Below are 23501 nucleotides of genomic sequence, written 5' to 3' on the forward strand. Positions count from 1 at the left end.
TCGAATGAAATTGGTTTATCAATTTGACATTTGTCATACATAAGGTGATTTAGTTAAACTTGGATTTGACTTCCAAATCAAGGTTTAACTTTTCCAAGATAGCCCATAGATCCATCTAGATTTTAACATAATCTAGATTATGTTTTACATTGAATATGATCAATGCTATTGTACACATTTTTGAACGTATAATTGAATATTATAGATAAAATATTATCATATGTTTGAGTGTTATTTTATCTTTAGTTAAAAAATTATATCCAATCACATTATGACATATCATCCGTATTCTCGAAATTATGTGCATATAATTTTATTGATTGAATATTAATGTTAGACCTTTTATCTGATTGTTTGTTGAGTGGGCACACATCATTTTAAATTAACCTTTATGTGAAACTTTGTCTTTGTTTTTCTATTTAAGTACTTGTTTGCATTAGCTCTCTCATTTTACTACAATTATCTCTACTACATTTCTTCACAAAACCATGATGGCACCGTTATTAGCCTACCTTCAATACACAATCTTGGCAATTTCCTTTGTTCTTCTTCTCCATCACTACACCAAAAAGAAGAAGTTCTTGTGGAACTTGCCGCTAGTTGGAATGTTACCAGAATTTCTGTTCAACATTGACCAGATTCATGAGAAAACCACTCAAATTCTAGAACAAAACAAGGGTACATTTCTCGTTAAAGGGGCCTGGCTGGGTCAAATGGACACATTGGTCACCTGTGATCCTGCAATTGTGAACTGTGTAATGAAGGAAAATTTTTCGAGCTATCACAAGGGCGTTGAGTGGAGGAAACGGTTTGAATTCTTTGGAAATCATAGTATGTTCAACACTGATTTCGACGAATGGAAGCTCCATCGAAATACCTTTCGAACCTTTATCAGTCACCAACAGAGCCAGCAAACCGTTGAAAAAACCATTGGGAGAATCTTGGATAATGGACTCATCCCAGTTCTTGAGCATGCCTCTAAACAATGTGAAGTGATAGACCTGCAGGAATTGTCCCAAAGGTATGTTCAATAAGATATATTTTTATATTATTCAATCTGATTTTAATTTAATCTAATTCTGATTGATATGATTATGATTTGTTGTATATTATGTTTCTTATTTCATAATATTATAATTTTATGTTAGATTACATTATAATATTATATATTATATAATATTTCTCGATAAAATTAATTTATTTCACAACTCAATTCACAATTCTACAAGGTATACCTTCGATTTTGCTTCCTCGATGGCCACCGGGCGTAACCCTAATTCTCTTTGCATCGGATTACCGAAAAATCCAGTTCCTCAAGCCCTAGACAGTGCATGGGAGGCCATAATCTTACGGTTTCTCCTACCAGAGAGATTGTGGAAGTTGGCGAAATGGTCAGGGTTTGGGAAAGAACGAAAAATGAGTGAAGGAAGGGAGGCCGTCGATCGGTTTTGTACCGAGCAGATATCAATTAATAAAATGAAATTACGTGAAGGAAAAACAAAAACCAGCTTTGAAAATGAAAAGGGTTTCAATTTTTTGAACTTATATTTGACAGGAAATGAAGAGAATTCCCCAAAAGCTTCTGATGAAGTTATGAGAGATAACATGCTGAATCTGATTTTTGCAACTGGTGAAACAACTAGTACAGCTCTCACTTGGTTCTTCTGGATGCTTGAGAAAAACCCTTTTGTTGAGAAGAAAATTAGGGAGGAAATAAGAACGAATTTGCCACTGAAGGCAGATGGGAAGAATAGAATTTTCCAACTAGAGGAGTTGAATAAGTTGATCTATCTTCATGCGGCTCTTTGTGAAGCCCTAAGGCTGTTCCCTCCGGCGCATATACAAATCCGAACCCCACTTAAATCAGAAACTTTACCAGGTGGGCATCGTGTTGATGATAAGGTCAACATTCTAATCTTCGCGTATGGAATGGCGAGAATGCCATCAGTTTGGGGGGACGACTGTCGTGAATACAAGCCAGAGAGATGGATCACAGAGGATGGAGGGATTAAACATGAGCCACCACATAAATTCTTCTCATTCAATGCTGGGCCAAGAATTTGTCTCGGCAAGGAGATTGCTTTTAATTTAATGAAGGCCATTGCAGCAACATTCATCCATAACTACACTTTTCAAGTACTGGAAAACCACCGTGTAACCCCTGCATTGAGTGTTATGTTTCGCATGAAGTTTGGGTTATTGGCTAAGATTAATAAGATCTGGGCTTGATTTAGAGCATTCCTATCTACACCCAGTTTTATGTATATAGTTGGGTATTCAATCGATATGTCATAATGTGATTGAATGTTGCTTAATTTATTATTAATTTAAAATTACTTAATTAATCAATCACATAATGATATATCTTCTAAATATCAAATTAAATACTGAAACGTGGGTATATATAGTTTTATTGTTTGATTTATGTTAGTATTATACTATGATAAGTTCTGTTGTTTTATTGGTTTAACATATAGATTATCGATGTTTCTGGTTGTTTTATGTTGTAATCTTATGTATGTTTGTTCAATGTTAATAATATGATTATGTACTGTCCATATAATACTATAGAAATTTATAATATAAATTAAATACACAATATTATATAATTTTGCTTGCTTGATGTTTAGATTAGATGATATTTTATGATACATGATACATTTTTTTGATATGATATGATACAAATGAAAATAATATATATCTTAAAGTATATCAAATTAATACGATATATTGAATGTATTATACAATACAATATGTATATATACATACACACATAGATTGAAACAATTTTTTTTTACAAAGTGATGACAGAGAGGTATATATTAGAAAATTTAAAATTTTATGAGAATATTCATGATGTTTTCTAAAATGATGACTTGATGTTTAAACTTTTTTTATTATTTTGTTGTTATTATTTTAAAAATATATATTTTACTATACAGTATGGTACATAATACTTGATACAATAAGTTAGTATTCTATACACGATTTGATGCGTGATTTAACTACTATATGTATGCATGATACAAATTAATGTAATGTCATATGGAAATTAAAGTACAACTTGATGATTTTAGCGAACCAACTCTCCATCTAGCCAGTCATATATAATTCTGTTTATATAAACTGATTGCAATGCTTTGATTTTATTTATATTTCCCTTTAAATTTCATTTTCAAAGCTCAAGTTCATGAAACTCGAGTGTTTTCAAATGATAAAACATACAGCAGTACATCTATACAAGTTCAGCTACAAGACTTGTTTTAGCCACTACATCTAACCAAAGTATTAGTGCTCTAATTATAAAGAAAAGGAAGGGTACTTGGGACAAGTCCTCTCATATTTAGATGAATAAAACTATTATATTTATAATGAGTATCAATTTGGGTAATCTGTCATCTAACTGTATCTAAAAAAGTTAAAAAGATTTATCCTCCAATTTTTTTAATATATGCTAAAGTTATTCTTTATTGATATAGAATACATGAAAATCACATATAGATCTCGTTGGATAATGAAGATAAAAATAATAAAGAAAAAATCATGGACCTTGATCATTGTCCTTAAAGATTTTGTACTACATAATATTTTAAAATTGGTTAGAGTTTTGACATATGTTAAGGGTTTAAGTGATTAAGTTTGAAACTGATAAGGATATATTGGTGAATTGATATTTATATTAAGTGTTAATGGCAGTTTCATAATTTTAATAAAAAGACAAAATAATTATTTTCAAAAAAACCAAATAGAATTTACTAATGGAAATAGATGGGCGGTGAAAATTTAACTTTTTAAAACTTAAAAGGTAGATATTGTCATTTAAACCTTGGGTGGGAAATAGTTCTTTACCCCTTTTTTATGAAAATAAATACACTTATAGTCACAAACACACACGTATATTGGATTATCTATATATTTTCGGTAATAAAAACAGATGGATTTAGAATTGACAATGTTCAACTTGATATGATACAAAAAATATTTGGTTAGGGTTGACTTTTATAATATGAAATTTATTTCGAATTAACCTGACACGACTTGAAATTAAATCGAGTAGTATTAGTATTTACATGAAAGTTACTCGATACAATTCGAATTGACTCAAATGTTTTACAGAAAGGTTACTTTAATAGAATTTATTAAAGATAAATTATAGGAATGTTGAAAAATAATATCAACAACAGTTGAAATATTTATATATTGCATATAGTTATATATTTATATAATTATAATTACTCATATTATTGTTTTTTTATTTAAATATTTTATTTTATTATTAAGTAATAAAAATTTGATTTAATTAGTCAAATTATATATGTGTTTTAAAGGTCTTACTCATATTATAATTATAAGTTGTATATTTATTATAAGAATTTGAAATCTTTATAGGTTACATATAATTGTATTTTTGTATAATTATAATTACTCATATTATTTTTTAATTTTTATTTAAATATTTTATTTTATTATTAAGTAGTAAGAATTTGATTTGGTTAGTAAGATTATTCATGTATTTTAAAACTCTGAGTATATAAATTTTTATACCATTTTTCAATAAGACAAAATATTGTATAGTGTGTTTTATTAAATCATAGATTGGGATAATTTGGCAAAAAATTTATAACAATAAAAACATTTTGATGAGTCAAAGCAATAGATAATTTTAGATCAATTTGGTTCAGATCGGATCAATCGAATATTAAATGGTTGGGTTACAGTTAAAAATTTTTGACACAATTCTAATTCTGGTAAGATTAGAGTTGAAGGTTTTTGACACAAAACATGAATTGACACAACACGAACACGATTTGATGACATGAACTGTCAAGTCTAGATGGATGAAATAAAAAATAAAGCTATGTACACTCAATTTTGAGTACTCATTTAGATAGCTAAATAATGTATAATCAAGTTATTAAATGATTTTAAATTAATGATAAAGTAATACTCATTCATATGATTATGCATGAGTTAGATATCTAACTGACTACTCAAAACTGAATATATATAACATTACTTTTGTGATAAAAACGATATACAAATTTGCCCTAGTCAAATATATATGTTGGAGTTGTCACATTGATGAACATCTATGTGAAATCTCTTAGAAGTTAGAATTATTGAACTGGTATTGCAAGTTAATTATTCTATCTATAAAAGTTTGCTACATGAGTTTGATTGGTTAGTTTAGATTATGTTGGGAACCACGGTCTCTGACTTATCTTTCAAACAACACACCCGACAAACAACAATTAAGTGTAAAAAGTAAAAAGAATACTATAATTTTTGTATGGTTCAAATAAGACCCTTTTTCATCTATATCAATGAGACCAAATCTGATTCAAATCAAATCACTAAACAAATATTCAACTTTCAGTTACTAAGTTGATTTCGACAAATCCTAACTGTCGGTTGCTATGCTTAGATCTAAATTACACCGAGTATCCCACTTGAATTGTTCAAGCTCTTCTTGAACTGTAAGCTGAAACCCTTTCGATTGTTGGTATCAAAACAATCCCTTCGAGTACAGGCCAAAAGACCGTGTCCCACTATGTATAGCAACGAGCAAACTTACAAGAGAAAGAGAAAAAAGCAAAGAATAGAGAGCAGTATGAGCTGCCAAAGATAATGGAAATAACAAAGGATCTGAGCTTAAGAAGCAACTAGAAATTCAGTGCCAAATGGAGTCATTGAATAAAGAGAGCTTAAATGCCTAGCAAGATTAAATCAGTTCAATACACCCGTAAGAAATCTTAACAATGCACAGACAACTAAAACTAAATTTCTGTAAAATTTACTTTGAACACTTACAAGCTCAAAGTAAAATTTATTAGATATAAATGAGACAATGACCTCAAAGTCATCTTTAAGTGGTCCTTCAGTAAAATGTCTACATCTTGATTAAAACTCATCTCTTTTAGGGCAAATTAAATTCAGTGTCCATGGTTAACTTGAAAATGGAAAATTAGAACATATCAACGTGGTATTTGTGAGAATTAAAAGAGGAGATGAATTGGTTTCCAAAAATATGCTAATGTATGGTCTTGTAGAAAGCTGATCTAACCTCAAATTAGTGGTGCCACAAAGCTTGATATGCCTCAAATGTGTCATCATGCCTCAAGTGTTGACTTGAGACTGGATCTCTAGAGGTGTATTGAGACTGTTTTAGATACAAATTGAGGTTGATCTCCTACAACCAACTCATGAGGTTGGCGGCTCCATCTCTAGAGGTGTACTGAGGTTGATCCTCAAGTGACTCTATGATGTCTTAGAGAAGCTCTATGATGATTTCAAGGCTTCTAGCGGCACTACAACTACAAGGTTAGTGTTGATGACAACTATGATCATGCATGGGTATGAAGTTGATATGGTTTAGATGAAGAACATTATTAAGAGGTTATTTTTTTATGTTAGATATTTGAAAGTTTAGTAGATTTTTTATTATGTTTTAAAAGAAGTAGGGTTTTTAGTATTTCATCCTACATTCAATAAATGACTGGTCCATTGATCTTGGTTATGAAATTAATTTTGTGGCAAAAGCTCATAAAAACATTTAACGTTGTGTCGCTGTCACATAACTTTATTCTGCATAGAATTAATTGTTAAAAGCTGTCTGTCCAGAATTTTTTCCATGGATTCAATAAGAACTCTTATTAAGGCAGGTTTTAGATGTCAAGATCTAAAACCTTTCCTTAATAAGAGTTAACTCAACTTCTAACCAATTTTTTAAAATTTGGAGTTGATTTGGATCCTAATCAAGTTTTAAATTGTTTCATTTCTTTATAGGAAAGCGAATTATATTGGGTTGCAATTCAATTGTTGGATTATGATGTCATAAAATTTTGCAAGTGCAAGTCCCAATTGCAAGGTATGCACTGAATCACAAAACCATATTCATTTTTGTGTTGAATTCATTCAAATTAACATATATATAAAATTTTAATTATATTATCGAGGCTACGTTAGTGTCACCAGTTTGATTGACGAAGATCTAGATCAAGTCTTTGATTGGAGTAACACTTGATTTGGTTTTAAAGCATTTAGAGCTAGTAATTTTTAACACAACCCATTATATGACACGACAAAAAGAAATTAGGTTAGAGTTAAATTTTTTTGACATAAAATTTATTTCGGGTCAACCCTACATGACTTGAAATTAAATTATGTAGTGTTAGAGTTCATACGACAGTAACTGGACACAACCTAACCCGATTCGCATATTTTAGAGAAATTTTACTTTAATTAAATTTGTTAAAAATAAATTATAGAAATGTTGAAAGACAATATCGATAATAGTTGAAATTTTTACTGATTGCTTATAGTTGTATCTTTATATAATTATAATTACTTGTATTATTTTGAGCAATACTATACGTACCAACTTTTCTGTACACAAACATATGTACACATAATGTGTCATCATGTGATTAAGTGTCATTTTATCTTCAATTCAAAATCACTCAATCATTTGATGATACACATCAAATGTGTATCTACTTGTGTACACAAAGTGGGTACACATAGTTTTATTGTATTATTTTTTATTTTTACTTAAATATTTTATTTTATTCTATTATTAAATAGTAAAAATATGATTTGATTAGTCAGATTATTGATGTATTTTAAAGGTCTTCTAATGTAATTTTTGATAATTTACAAATAAGAAAAAATGTTATATTATGTGCTTTATTAATAATAAGTTGGGGTAATTTGGTGATGAAATTATAATGATAAAAATATTTTGATAAGTGAAAATAATAGATAAATTTGGGTCAATTTAAGTGGGTTGGGTCAACTCAAATATTTAAATGTTAGGTTAAGGTTAAAAAATTTTGATATGAGTTTAATTCGATCAAGTTAGAGTTGACAGTCTCTGATATGAAACCCAAACTGATACGACGTAAATACAACTAGTGACATGAACTGTTAGGTTTAAAATCATTACTTTAGATCACAAAAGTTGTCGATATTATCTTTTATGAGATTTTTTTTTTCAGGTAAGATACCGAATTATAAATTAAAAAAATTGGGTAGATTCATGATACTAAACGATCTAATTAGGATCAATTAGATTATGTACATAATTTTTTTTTTTATTATTGAGTGTTACTTTATCTTTAAATTTTTTTGATATGTATTATCATATGATTGAATATTTTTTATTTTTAATTTAAAATTATTTAATCACATTATGATACACATTAAATATACACTTATTTGTGTAATTAAACTAGACACATATAATTTTATTGTTGGCTAAAAGACTTGTTCCTACAAAGGTTTAGTTCATTCCCAAACTTTCACTTGCTCAGTTTTGAAAACTCAAATACCTATCCTTCATCAAACTTCTGTTAAATTTTACTATTAATATGACGGGCAAAAATTTCATTTAATGATTTTATTTAAAGAAAAAAAATTTATCCACTTTTCCATCTTAGTTTTAAAAACTAACAATTTTTCTCTTAACTTAGTTTTAAAAGGTTATATTTTACTCTTATCATCTAGGGTTTCCATATTTAAGGGTTACAGTTGTCTCCTTAAAGTTCACAACATTGTGCTTACACTTCAAAAAATGTATTTTCTCTTTTGGGCAATCTTTTTTCTTGACCATTCACTCTGACACATTGTCAAGCTCACCATCGATATCCTCTCTCTCCTCGGTGGTTTTTAATGCAGAATAACCTAAAATCTAGCTAAAATAGTTGAATGACGTTGCACAAATTTGTGCATCAGCCAATACATAGATTAGCTAGGCGACGTCACACGGATTTGTAAACAGTAGTATGGCCATGAATGAATGTAAAATCAGCAAATAGTTTTTTAGCAGTGAAAGATTCAGAAGAGATGCAATGCATCACTAAACTAACAGTTTGATTGCTAGAGTTAAATCCCATTCAATTTAATATGTGTTGAACAAAGTATTATTATCTAACAATTCATAAATATATTAATCAAGCATCGACTTATGAAGTGCAAGTGAGTGACTGACTAATGTTGCTACGGATAATCTCTAGGGGAGCCTTTGTTCGGGTATTTAATAATTACTCTGATAATTTATTTTTTAATATTACTTTGTTTCGTTTGTTAAGTAACAAAAAATTGTAATAATATTCTATTACCAATGGTGATGTGATTTATAAAATAAAGGGTAATTTGATTACTAATGTAATCTTGATTTTATTATAATTTTATTTTTATTTATTAATTTTTATGACAAAATACATTTATTTTCAATTAATATAATAAGTAATATAAAAAATATTTTAAAATAATTATACCTAAAGAGATTTAAGTAAAATAATATCATAATATTATTTTGTTATATCTAACAAAAACACAATAATTATTTATACTTACTAATTTTTATCAAACATAGTAATAATTTATATACAGTAATTTTTTAGTTAATTTATCTTTATGATAATATTTCATATTTAGTAATAAAACATTATTTGAACCAAACACATCTTATTACTGTTCCAACAATTGATTTAGCACATATGGCCTTCCGGAGTAGTCACTAGAATTGGAAAAATAAATCCTTGGGGGGAAAATATAACTTTTAAAACTTTAAGGTGGGGAAAAATTGTTAGTTTTTTAAATTAAGGGAATAAAATGTGATATAATTATATTTATTTTAATATTATAGTAAAATAACAATTTTACCTTTATAACTAACAGAAAAATTTAAACGAAGTTGGATGATAGGTGAGTCTTTAGGTTTTTGAAACCCTTTGGGTGAGAGTTTGAAAATAGACTAAACCTTAGGTGGGAATAAGTCATTTGGTCAAAAATAATTAATCATATCATCTAATCACAAAATGTCATCTTATATTGTATGCAAAAGTTTGTATAATTTGTTTGTATAAATAGTTTTATTGCTAATAGCAATCTCGTTCTATTGAATCATGACTCTTTTAACTATATAATTTACACAATATATTAATTGTGTAAATGTATTTTTGATTCATTAGTCCAAAGACCTATACAATGCCACCTTATATATACCCTTTTCATCGAAGAACATAATTGTAGGGAGAATGAAAAGGTAGATACTAACTTTTCGAGGTTTAAAAGTTGACTCCCCTTTATTCAAGTCTAGGGTTGCAAACTCTTATCTTTTGTCCATTTGCAGTCGCCCTAACCTTTTGAAAAATTTCAATTTCACCCCCTTTTCAGCTTCAGTTTCCAAATTGCCTCTAACATCATTCTCCCTCTGTCTTTAACATCTGTCTTTGTCGAGACAAAGCCGTCAACAACCCATCCTTTATCTCTAGTGATTTCTCTCCCATCTGGCACACTTTCGACATGATGTTTCCCCTTCCAATTGTTATCGTGTGTCTCTTTCTCTTTTGGGTTTTATCATGCTCTCATTCGTGATTGAGTACCTCTGGTCTGTTCTCATCGCCAGATTTGTGTTGATGTGAATTCGATCGAAATTGAGTGAGATAAAATTTATGTATTTTATATATTGATATATGATTGAATATATACATGAGTCATATGAATGTACACGAAAGTAAATCAAAGACAATTGGAAAGTTAATCATATACAATTACAAAACTAATAATAAGAAAATATTATGAAATATTCTAAATATATTTTAACATACGCCTCAAAATCAAGTGGGCAAAGACTTTGCTAACTTGAGTTTATGATATAAGTCATGAAAATGCCCTAGATGATGACCTTTGGTAAAGACATTTGTTACTTGATCAACCAAAACTACTGAGACAAGATGAAGGGCGTCATTGACCAATTGGTGGCGAACAGAGTGACAATCAATCTCAATGTATTTAATGCACTTATGAAAAACATCATTGTAGACAATTTGAATGACACTTTAATTATCATAGCATATGCTTGTAGCTTTGGATTAAAAAACTCTCATATCTTGTAATAGCTATCAAAGCCAAAGAAGTTTGAAAGTAGTGTCTGCAAGTGTTCTATGCTCTATTTCTGTACTTAAATGAGAAACGACTATTTTCTTCTTACTACACTAAGAAATGAGAAAATCTCCTAGAAACAAGCAATAACACATGGTGGAACGTCTATATGATAGATCTCTTGCCCAATCAGTATCAGAATATGCACATAATATAAGTGAGGACTCGATAGAAAGGTAAAGACCATGAAACAAGGTATTTTTGATATATTAAAGATATGAAGCATTGCCACAAAGTGAGTAATACAAGGAGCAGTCGTGAATTAACTAATAATATGAATAACATATGTTATATCTGGTCGAGTAAAAGTTAAGTAGATAAGACTTCCAACCAGCTGTTTATAAAGAGTTGCATCATCAAGAGTGACCCCCTCTGTTGGAGAAAACTTGACATTGGCTTTAAGTGGAGTGTTGATAGTTTTATTATCTAACAAATTAGCACAAGATAAAAAATCAATAACATACTTCGCTTGAGACAAGTAATAACCAATACCATTAAAAGAAACTTCTAGCCTAAAGAAATAACTCCAATAACAAAGATCCTTCATTTCAAACTGTAAGTTGAGAAACTATTTTAACTCTTTAATAACCTGTATATCATCACTAGTAATAATCATATCATCGACATATAACAATAACAAAGTACATTCCTTTCAAATTTGTGGATTTAAAAAACATTATTATAAGAGCTAAGAGAGAATCCCAATTGGCGGATGGTAGAACTTAATTTGGCAAACCATATGCTTGGAGCTTGCTTCAGTCCATATAAGACTTTGCAAAGATGGCAAACCTTGCTAGATGGATGCTTATATCTAGGTGGAGGTTTCATATAGACTTCCTCAAAAAAGATCTCCATTAAAAAAGGCATTCATTGCATTCATTTAAAAAAGTTGTCATTTTCTAATAGTTGCAACAACTTTGAGATTGCGAATAGAGTGATATGAGCCACTGGAGCGAATGTTTTCTCATAATCAAAACCATATTCTTGAGAAAAACCCTTTGTCACTAATCAAGCTTTATAGTGTTTTACTAAGCCATCAACATAGGTTTTAATTTTGTAAACCTATTTATATCCTACCAGAGATTTACTAGGTAATAAGTCAACAAAATCCTAAGTATGAGTCTTTGTTAAGACATTTAATTATTCTTGCATTGCTTATTGCCAAATAGGGTTTACACTAGCTTTTGTATAAGAGGAAGGTTCATGCAAAGAAACAATACTAAAGTAACAGTGATAATCATGTAGATAAGAGGGTGTTTGACATACTTTAGTGGGTTTATCAATATTATGAGATGAGGAAGAACTTGGTGGAGGCTCACAATCTATAGACAAGCTAGATGCTTTGAGATTGGTGGTAGTGTGATCATCTGTATGTCTTGCATCAAAAGGGTTAGGGAAGGTAGAATAGTTTCATTTTTATCGTTAAAAGAGGATGCATCAGGAAATAACTCAATAGATGGATTGGTGAAAAAAGGTGAGTTGGTCTCAAATAAATTAAACTTTGATAGAGTAGAGAATATTTTATGTTTCCAAAAAGTAAAATGTTGAGATATACAAAGACATTTAGAAATAAAACCCCAACAACGATAACTTTTATGTTCAATGTCATAACCCAGAAAACAACATAACCTAGAGTAGAGCTTGCGTTTTACATGATCATTCATATGATTGTAGAAAAACAAAACAACCAGATCCAAAAGACTAAGAATATTGTAATCAAGAGTTTTATCATATAACTATTCATAAGGACTTTGGTTATTAGTGAGCGACACTATAACAAATATTCAATTTAGAGATGATTTTAATTTTGTCCTAGAATGCTACTTTTAGGGATGAAAATTTAATTTCATCCCAAAACATTCTTGTAGGGACAAAATTTTAACTTTGTTTTAGAACGATTATTTTGGGAGACAAAATTTTAATTTCGTTCCCTTGAACTTAGGATTTATTTTTAGAGATAATTCCCAAAATGAAAATTTTTGGGACGAAATTTTAATTTCGTTTTAGAATGTTATTTTTAAATATAAAATTTTAATTTCGTCCTAAAATAAATATTTTAGATGACAAAATTTTAATTTCATCCCCTAAAACTTAGGATTTATTTTTAGGGATGAAATTTGACTTTTGTCCCAGAATATTACTTTTTGGGATGAAATTTGAATTTCATTCCCTTAATTTTAGGATTCATTTTTAGTGACAATTTCAATTTCATCTCAAAATGATAATTTTATAGACGAAATTTTAATTTCGTCCTAGAATATTACTTTTAAGGAAGAAATTTTAATTTCATTCTAGAATCATAATTTTAGTAAACAAAGTTATAATTTTGTTCCTTAAAACTTAACATTCTTTTTTAAGGACAAAATTTGACTTTCGTCCCATAATGTTACTTAAAATTTCGTACCCTCAAACTTAATATTCATTTTTTGAGGTAATTTTAGTTTCATTTTAGAATGATGATTTTAAAGACAAAATTTTAGTTTCATCTTCTAAAACTTAGGATTCATTTTTAGGGCTCTAAAATGATAATTTTAGGGATAAAATTATAATTTCATCCCAAAATGTTACTTTATGGAAGAAATTTTAATTTTGTGCCAAAATAATTATTTTAGAGGACAAATTTCAATTTCTGCCCTAAGACTTAAGATTTGTTTTTAGAGACAAAGTTTGACTTTCGTCTTAGAATCATACTTTTAGGGATGAAACCTAAAACTTATGATTCATTTTTAGAGTCTCATAATAATAATCTTAGGGAGTAGAACGTTACTTTGGAAGAAATTTTAATTTTTTCCTAAAATAGTTGCTTTTAAAGATATTTTTAATTTTATCCCAGATGATATAATCACAAAATGATAATTTTAAGGAAAATTTTATTTTCATTTAAAATGATAATTTTGGAGGATCAAATTTTAATTTTGTCCAAAAAAATTTAAGATATATTTAAGAAACATTTTTAATTTTGTTTTAAAATAATAATGAATTCTTTTTAAAGATAAAGCCAGTCATTATTTAGTAGACATTAATTATTTTTCTGAATTATGGAACTTGTAAAATAAAATAACTCTTAGGAAACACTAAGGGGCTGTTTGGGTCTAAGGATTTAAAGATTATCTTGATAATCTATCTTTTATTACTTACATTACCTTATTTGGTTTGTTAATAACAAAAAATTACGATAATTTTCTATTACTAAAGTTGATGTGGTAGGTAATATAGATAGTAATCTGATTATCACTTTCACCTTAGATATTAAAAAATTATTAAGGTAATTTTGATTTTATTTATTAATTTTTTGAGACAAAAATAATTTTATTTTTAATTAATATAAAAAATATTTAAAAATAATTATATTCAAGATATTTAAGTAAAATAATTTATTAGTATTCTTTTATTATGTTTAACTAAACACAATAATTATTTATACTTATCAAATTTTATCAAATATAATAATATTTGTACACAATAATCTTAACTAATCTATCTTTAAGATAATCTCTCTCATCTTTCATTGGAATGCTTTGCATCTTCTACTCATTCTTTTCTCTACAGCTTGCTTTGCTTAGGTTCTGCTCTCTCTTCATTTGCTCTCCCTGTCTGCACTCCTTCAGTGTAAGTGTCGCGTCTTCGATATTTTGTTTCAACATTTTATGTTTTGTTTTATATATATCTGTCCATTAATAGTTGAAGTTCTTGATTATGGATCTTCCAAAATGTTGTTTGAGTTACTCAATTTAAAGAAGATTATTAATTGTTGATGAAAGTAAGCTTTAATTGTGAATTATTATGATCGTGCGTGAGTGCGTAGACATGCAAGAAAAGATTTCTCTCCAATCTGCTATACATAATTAATTCCTCCTATTGTTTGTTGGACCTGTTGGTACTGTTTGGATGAAAGCGTATTTTTTTTTTTTTCAAGTTATAGTAACTGCGAAAGTAGAAATTAAATTAGATTTTAATTAGGTTAATTGAAAATACGATTAATCTGCATTCTGAGAGGTGAAGGAAGCATACTAACTGTTTGGATTTTGTGGTGTGATCCTGGTAGCTTGTAAGGGGAAAAGACTTAACTGTTTGCTTAGTTTTGAACTTTGATTCTACAATGTGATACAAAACATGAATAAAACATTTAATGAGCAATTGATAATTTATATAGCAACAAAACCGTGATTATATATGTATAACCTTACACTTTCCAGTTTTGGACTGCTTTTTGCTTCAGTGTTTAGAATTGTTCATGGAATGATAGCAAAATAGAAGAAAATTTTCTTAGATGAGCACCATATACATATACAAGATGAATTAGTGTAAAAAGGGAAAGAAGTAAGAGAAAATCAAACTGAGCAGAGTAGCAATCTCATTTTTTATTCATTTCTTTGTCTCTATGTCCTCTTTCCTCATCCCTCTAGTTTTTTTCTTCATTTGTTGTTTGCTAACTTAGCACGGTGTGGTTTTATCTTTGTCACTTAATAGGTATTAATCATGGATAAAAGTTAGTTAAAAGGAAAAAGAATGGTCTAGAAGATACGTGGAAAGGAGTAAGATCTTTTATGAAATTTGTGGAAAATAATTTAGGTAGGGAATGTGATATTAGATGTCCATGCATAGATTGCTTGAATTTGTACATCCAAAGACAAAATGTTGTTTACGATCATCTACTTATTTGAGGGATAGATACCAATTACATTAGATAGATTTATCATGGCGAGCGCTTTAATTTTGATATAGGATATAGTTTTCATTCTAATAGTTGTGATATTGAAGAGGATTACCATGAAACATCTAATGATGATTAAGAGGATGATAGGATCCATGAAATGTTAAATGACTTTGAAATGTTAAGAGATAATTGTATTGGAAGTGGTTCTTGTGGCAATGTTCACAGTGAGGCATCAGGGCATTCATCTAAAAGTTTTGATAACTAAGACAGAAGTCTGCTTTTGAGACGAAGCAGTGAAGATCTGTCCTCGTCCATGAATTTTAATTCTTTAGTTTGGCTATGCCAAAACGTAGAGACACATGCTGTTGTACAAAATAAAATTTTAACATTATCTGTGTTTGATTTTAAAAAATAGTTAGTGAATGAGTTTATTATTGTCATCACTTGTAGATGTTAGGATGTTGTGTTTGGAAACATAATGTTTCTTTGTGCTTTTCTTCTTGCATCAAGATTTTGCCTAAACATGTCAGCTGGAGTTTCCAGGTAAAAATTTGGATAATTTTTTATCTGTATCTTTGCATTTGGATACTTCTCAGGTCAGCAATAGGAACCTGTTCCTGCATCATTGGTAGCATTCTTGATGTGTATAGTCATTAGTATCATTATAACTTAGCAATTGTTTTCCAATAATTCACTGGTTCAAAGACCTTCTTGCAATCCTTATTTCCAGTTGCTCCAAGATTTTTCTTGTTGCAATGATGGTATGTTTTCTAAATAGAATTAAGGTATGAATAATAGCTCATTTGTAGTCAGTATATTTAATGGCTCCTCTGTTCATGTCTTCTGCAGTCTTTTTACTTTCTAATATCCAAGTTAGAGTCTGCTTTTTGCAAATATGGAAATTCCCATCTTCTGTGATATTCATCATTGATTTGCTCGTTTTATCTTCCAATATAATCTCTTTAAAAGGTTTGAAACATAGTCCTTTTTCAGTTCATAGAAGTTGTCACTAATAGCTTATGCATGTATGTCCCTTTGCTACATCATGTCCCTTTGTTGTAAATTTCAGAGTATCCCTAATATAACTTGTATGTACTGGTGGGGGTTGGGGATGCATGAAATTTCTAAAGATAATGTTAAGGGTCGAGATTTGGCATTTTTTTCGTAAAATGGTATTTGCATTATTATGTGAACTCTTTTGAAACTAGAAAATTAATCATGGGGAATTGCAGTGCTTCACCAAGTAGGCAGCCATCCGGTAACATTTGTAATAGCAAATAAATTAAGTTTGATGGGGTAGAAGATGATACTTGTCTGAGGAGGGTATGGAAAGAATAAGTGAACAAATAAGCTGCATATTTAGTTAAGATTATCCTACATAGCTTATGAGTTTGAGATGTTGATTTTTGTAATTTGGTTTGGAGTGGGGCTTTCCCTTCACTTAAATGTATACGTGTGCCGACTAAGTGGAAGGACATGAAGCTCGAGGATTTAAAGTTTGCAGTGGATAATGTAAGTGTACTCATTCTTCATTATTTTTTAATAGGAAACTATAATTTTATTTTCATTATTATTTTCTTTTATTTGATCATTATTTATGATTGAAATTCTTGTCTTAAATTTATCACATAAACAAGAGCAAATATTTGTATACCTAATTTACCACATAATCAACGATATAAAAGATTATCTCTAATTTATCATTTAATCAAGGAAAAAAAAAAAGTTCTCAATTTATTACATAATCAACAGACAAAAAATTGTCTCCAATTTAAAGGTGACAAAATAAACAGGTTATCTGTATTAAAATGGGTACAAATTTTAGATATTTAGATTCACACCTGTGGGTAATGAATTTTTGTAGGGGGCAGGTATGCTTGTAGGTCACTCGTTATTTTTTTTTTATTCATCTTCTTGTTTCTCTTCAATATCAAACTTATAACACACTTAACAAAAATATCAAATATTTTCCGTTCTTTTGATATGAAATGAATTCCAATTCACCTAATTATGTTCTTTTTGGGACAAAATAGTGTTATTTGGGATGAAATTTAATTTGTTTATGGATAAAAAATTTCATCCCAAAATGTGTATCCTAATATAATGAAACACGATTTTGTTCTCAATAACTAATTATTAAGGACGATTTCTTTTTCATGGATATTACTTTTTGATAATGCATCTTTTTTGACAATTTGATATTTTGTTATGAATGATTTTTAGGGACAAATTTTTTGCTTTCTAGGACACAAATTTTCATCACTTTGTATGAAATTTGTTATAGTGTGAAGTGGGAAGATGGTAAATTTTTAGACAATAGTGAGAGTTGCTTGTCCCCAAAACCGATTAGGACATGACGTAGAGATTAAGAGAGTACGAATAATATAAAAAATGTGTCTGTGTTTGCGTTTTACATGACCATTTTGCTACGAAGTACTAGGATAAGACCTATGAATAATAGTGTCATAGCGGGAAAGTAGAGTAAAAAGTTTGACATCTTTATATTCCATTGCATTATCTATTCGAAGAGTTTTAACGACACAAAAAATTGAGTTTTGATAAGAGCAACAAAATTTGCATAGATTTCAGGTAGTTGAAAAGGATTTTTTATAAAATATATCCAAGTAAATTAAAACAAATCATCAACAAAAATCATAGAGTAGCTAGCACTCTTTACAGTAGTTATGGGAGAAGGTCCTCAAATATCAAAATGCGTAAGGGTAAAAATAGTAGAAGAAGTAGAATTGTTATTAATGAAGGGTAAAACATGATGCTTACCAAGTTCATAAGAAGCATAATCAAAATAATTATTTTTAACGTTTCCTAAAATGTTATTAGAACATAAAAATTTTAATTGAGAAAGAGAAACATGAGCAAGACAAAAATGCCATAAGAAGTAAGACACAATAACAACATATTTTGACACATTGGCTATAATTTGATAGGGTAATTGAAAAGATGTTAGTTCAAGCAGGTGACCAACTTTACACCCAGTCCTAAAGATCTGTCCTGTTTGCAAATTTTGCATAGAACAACCATGACAAGAAAAGTGTATGTCAAGGCCTAGATCATATAGTTGTCCAACAAAAATAAGATTTAGTTAGAATTTAGGGATAAGAAATGCATTAGTTAATGGTAAATTAGAAGTGAGATATCACCAATATGATTAACAGATAAACTAGAGTTATTAACAATACGAATAACAAGAGAATTAGACACAAAATTTGCTAATTTTAAAAGGCGAGAATTAGCAATCATATAACAGTACGAATAACAAGAGAATTAGACACAAAATTTGCTAATTTTAAAAGGAGAGAATTAGCAATCACATGGTTACAACACACAAAGTCAAAATACCAAGAGAAAGATGTACTTGGAGTGACAAATAAGATAGAGGAAGTGAAGGTATCCTTGATAGATTGAGCTAAGGCTTGTTTTAGAGTGTCGAGGTTTACCTAACTAAAAAGCTTGTTTATGGCGAAAAAATGGTTAGAAGATGAACCCTCAATGGTAGCAACAGTGGTGTTGGAAGTAGAAACCTTACTAGACTTAGACTTGGTTTGATTATTCTGTCCAATGCCTTACTTAGACATTGGACATTTAGAGATAATGTGTCTTGGTTTGTGACAGTACCAACATGTCATTTTACGGTATGATAAAGAAGCAAGAGTAGCCAATGTAGTTTTAGTGGACATAATAGATTGATGAGACTTTAGAATGGCAAGTCAAGTCTCTTCAGCACATAACTTTGTAACTATTGTGTCAAGGTTGAGAAAGGTATCCGTATGAAACAGAGAGGACTGAAATGATTCAAACTCATCATTTAGTATCATGGTAATTTGATAAACTCAAAGCATTCATATCTTATCTTTTAATTGGTTGGGGTATATTGCCAGTAACATAGTGTCATAATTTTTGCTTCTTGAGAAAACAAACATCTCTTGAACCCAAATAACATAGTTCATACCATTAAGAATGGTACTAATAAGGGGGGAGATATTTTATTTCTCCATTAAGCCAAAGAAAAAAAAATGTAAGCACACTTTATATAAACCAACAAACTTAACACACCAATTCACCCAGCCTAGTTAAATAATAACCCATGATATAAACTCCAACCAAGGATCAGTTTAACCAAACAACCAAACAACACCCAAAGATCAAACTCACAGGTTATCAAAAACTGGAAAACTTGTTTTAAAGTTGAGTTGTCAGAGATCCTAGGTTAGGAAATGAAATCGCCGGAGAGATAGATCAACAAATATTTGAGAGGTCTCATCTGTGGTAGGAAAAAACCTTAAAACTGGAGATTTGTTAGGTATATTTTGTCTCCGAAAAGGAGTGCTTCATGGTGAAAAAGAGTGTTGCACCGTCAAAAGGTGAGAAGTAGTCACTAATGCACCTTTGGATGTCTAGAATGAAGGGAACACCCTAAACAACCAAACAACTCGAGAAAACACCAATAATGTTGGAAAAAGGGAGAACGGTTGTTGGAAACTAAGGGAAGCAGTGAGAACGGCGCCATAAATGAGATACCCAAAGAAAAGAAACCCATAACCTTCTTCAAAAACTGAGCTAGCATTACCGAGAATTAAATAACATAAAATTTGTGTATTTTGTATATTGATATATGATTGAATGAGTCATAGTACACGAAAGTAAATCATATACAGTTGGAAAACTAATAAAAGGAAAATTTTATAAAATATTTAGAATATATTTAGAGCATATTCATTATATATTTAAAAAAAAACAAAATGTGAACATAAAAATTCATAATTTGCTGAACACTTACAAACTCAGAATAAAATTTATTAGGCATAAATGAGACAATGACCATATAATCATTTTTATGTGGTCCTTCACTAAAATGTCAATGTCGTAATTAAAATTCATTTTAGGGCACATGGAAAAGCATAGCATATTGACATTTAGATATTGATACAAAAAATCAACTATATAAATAAAATATGAGCACATCAAAACAATATGTGAACACAAAAATTCATAATTTACAAAACATTTACAAGTTTAAAATAAAATTTATTAAAATATAAATAAAACAATTATCTCGTAATCATTTTTAAGTGGTCTTTTACTAAAATGTCTATATCTTAATTAAAATTCATCTCTCTTAGGGCAAAATCAAGTTCAATATACAATGGTTAATCTAAAAATGGAAAACTAGAACATATCGAATTGTAGTACGTGATAAATGAAGAGAAGATGAGTTGGTCTTCAAGAATATGCTTATGTATATCATCTTAGAGAAAACTGATCTAACCTCTATTTAATGGTGCCGCGAGGCTTGATGTATCTCACACGTGTCATCATGCCTTGAGTGATGACATGAAATCAGATCTTTAGAGGCGTATTGAGACTATTCTAGATTCAAATTGAATTTGGCCTTCAATAACCAACTCATGAGGTTGGTGGCTCCATCTCTAGGGGTGTATTGAGGTTGACCCTCAAGTGGCTACATGATGTTTCAGAGAACCTCCATTATGACTTCGATCTTGTAGCGTAGACAATGATGATCATGCATGGGTATGAAGTTGAAATGGTTTAAATGAAGATCATTACTGAAATGTTATTTTTTTTAGTTAGATTTTTATTAATAATTTTTAATGAAATATGAATTAGGGTACTACTTTTTACGCCAGCTAGCGTATTTGAAAGTTTATTAGACTTTTTTAGTTACGTTTTAAATGAATTGGGGTTTTTGAAATAAGCCAAGGCTAGGTCCAGCCGGGTCTATAAGTCATAGTATTTCATGCTTGATTCAATAACGTAGTGGTTCATTAATTTAGTTATTATTAAAATTATAGTTTATTAGACTTTTTTTAGTCACGTTTTAAATGAATAGGGGTTTTTGAAATAAGCCAAGGCTAGGTCCAGCCGGGTCTATAAGTCATGGTAATTTCATGCTAGATTCAATAACGTAGTGGTTCATTAATTTAGTTATTAAAAAAATTATAGTTTATTAGATTTTTTTAGTTACGTTTTAAATGAATTGGGGTTTTTGATATAAGCCAAGGCTAGGTCCAGCCGCTGCGTAGGTCTATAAGCCATAGTATTTCATGTTAGATTCAATAACGTAGTGGTTCATTAATTTAGTTATTAATAAAATTATAGGTATAGATTTTTAATATATAATTTAAATATGTAAATAATATATTATTATTATATAATTAGATAAATTAAAATTAAAATAAAATAATATTTAAATATGTAATAATATATTATTTAAATATTTAAAATATAAATTAAAAAATATATATAATATTACCCATCGAGATATTTATGAAATTAATTCAGTGTTGGTTAGAAGCTCGTAAAACGATTTAACGTTGTGTCCCAGTCGTACAACTTCATCCTGCATAGAATTAATTGTTAAATGCTGCCTGTTCAGAATTTTTTTCCAAATGGTAACTCTTATAAAGGCTGCAGGTAACAATGTTTCAAGATCTAAAGTCTTTCCTTGATAAGAGTTAACTCGACATCTAGTGAATATTTTAAAAATTTTTAGATGATAATGGGATAAGTATAGATTGAGTGGTTTAATCTCAGTCTGTGTCTTTTGCAGGAGAAACTTTTATTTTATTTATAATTCAAATCTATTCAAATCTCCTTATGACATATTAACGTTTGTAATCTTATTTATATCCATTGTTATATCACAACAATTTGTATCTTAATATAATATGTACAAAATTGGCTTCATCAACTATTATACAGCACTGTATAAATACATATTACTACCTTTGCATTTTTACCTTTAATAAGTCTGTATCTAATTTTAAATATTCAATTAGATATTTAAATAATATATTATTATATGATTAAATAAGTTTAAATTAAAAATAAAGTAATAATCAATTATTTAAATGATACATTATTAGATATCTATTTGAGTTCTCAAAATTGGGTATATAAAATAATACTCTTTTACTTTAAGCTTAGCAGTATGAGTTTACAAATTTAAGCTTTTGTATAATAGAAATGCATGATTATGAAATTGAGTGAATCCTATATAGGTAACTAATTTTAAGTACATAATTGAGTATTAAAATAATATAATATTATATAATTGAGTATTTATTTATCTTTAATTTAAATTTTATATAATAATATATCAGTGAAAAATCTAATTTGATATTCAAAATTAGATATACATAATTTTAAATATTATCAAAAGGTAACTATTCTAATGAACGATGTTTGTATCGGAGAAGGACATCTAAGTAGCTTATTTTTCCTAATATGGTGAAAATATTGAAACAATGAATTCTGATACAATGAATTATGAACATCTTATTTAATCTCATCTGAGGTATCAGTTGCTCCTCATCAATTCTTCATGTGACATGCCATAGTTCTTGCCCTCTTTCAATATCAAATATTTAAGTGACATGCAAATTGATTGCCTCGTGAACAGTGACACCACTCTGAGAAAATCTGGCCCTGTAATGGCTCATCGGGGAGATCTAACTTAGTAACTTGTTCTTTATAAATAATCAAACTGATTGAGCTTAAAATTATATGTACAAATAAATTAAACAAATTTATTTGTACAAATTAATATAATAATTTATGATTAAATAATATTATTTGATACTTTTTCTCTTCCTTTAAAATCACTTAATAAAAAACTATTATATCAATTTATCTAAATAAATTTATATAATTTATTTATACATATAATATTACTTATGAATTTAGTTTTCATCTAATAAGATTAGCCTTTAGCTTTTAAGTGGGAAGATAACTTGACAAGGTTTTGGAGTTGAAAGATCAAAAATTTGATTTTTTTCCTTTTAATTGAATGAAACTGAAGAAACATTTGAGTTGAATGAACATGTGGTAAAGTTTAGATCAAATAAAGATCTTAATTTTC

General features: G+C 28.8%; 1 protein-coding gene across 1 annotated transcript; it reads left to right on the plus strand.

Annotated features, from left to right (window-relative positions):
• Window positions 1–453: 453 nt before the first annotated feature.
• On the plus strand, window positions 454–2233 carry LOC123199716 (alkane hydroxylase MAH1-like). Its single transcript, XM_044614765.1, has 2 exons — window positions 454–1021; window positions 1230–2233. The coding sequence occupies exons 1-2, from the start codon at window positions 489–491 to the stop codon at window positions 2227–2229; spliced, it is 1533 nt and encodes a 510-aa protein (XP_044470700.1). The 5' UTR covers window positions 454–488; the 3' UTR covers window positions 2230–2233.
• Window positions 2234–23501: the final 21268 nt, after the last annotated feature.

Source organism: Mangifera indica, chromosome 16, assembly GCF_011075055.1.
Source record: "Mangifera indica cultivar Alphonso chromosome 16, CATAS_Mindica_2.1, whole genome shotgun sequence".
NCBI lineage: Eukaryota > Viridiplantae > Streptophyta > Magnoliopsida > Sapindales > Anacardiaceae > Mangifera > Mangifera indica.

Excerpts from the sequence above, each read along its gene's own strand:
- LOC123199716 (XM_044614765.1), top strand. The coding sequence starts at position 489 with ATGATGGCACCGTTATTAGCCTACCTTCAATACACAATCTTGGCAATT. Across the intron at positions 1,022-1,229 it reads CTGCAGGAATTGTCCCAAAG|GTATACCTTCGATTTTGCTT; the intron begins GTATGTTCAATA and ends CAATTCTACAAG.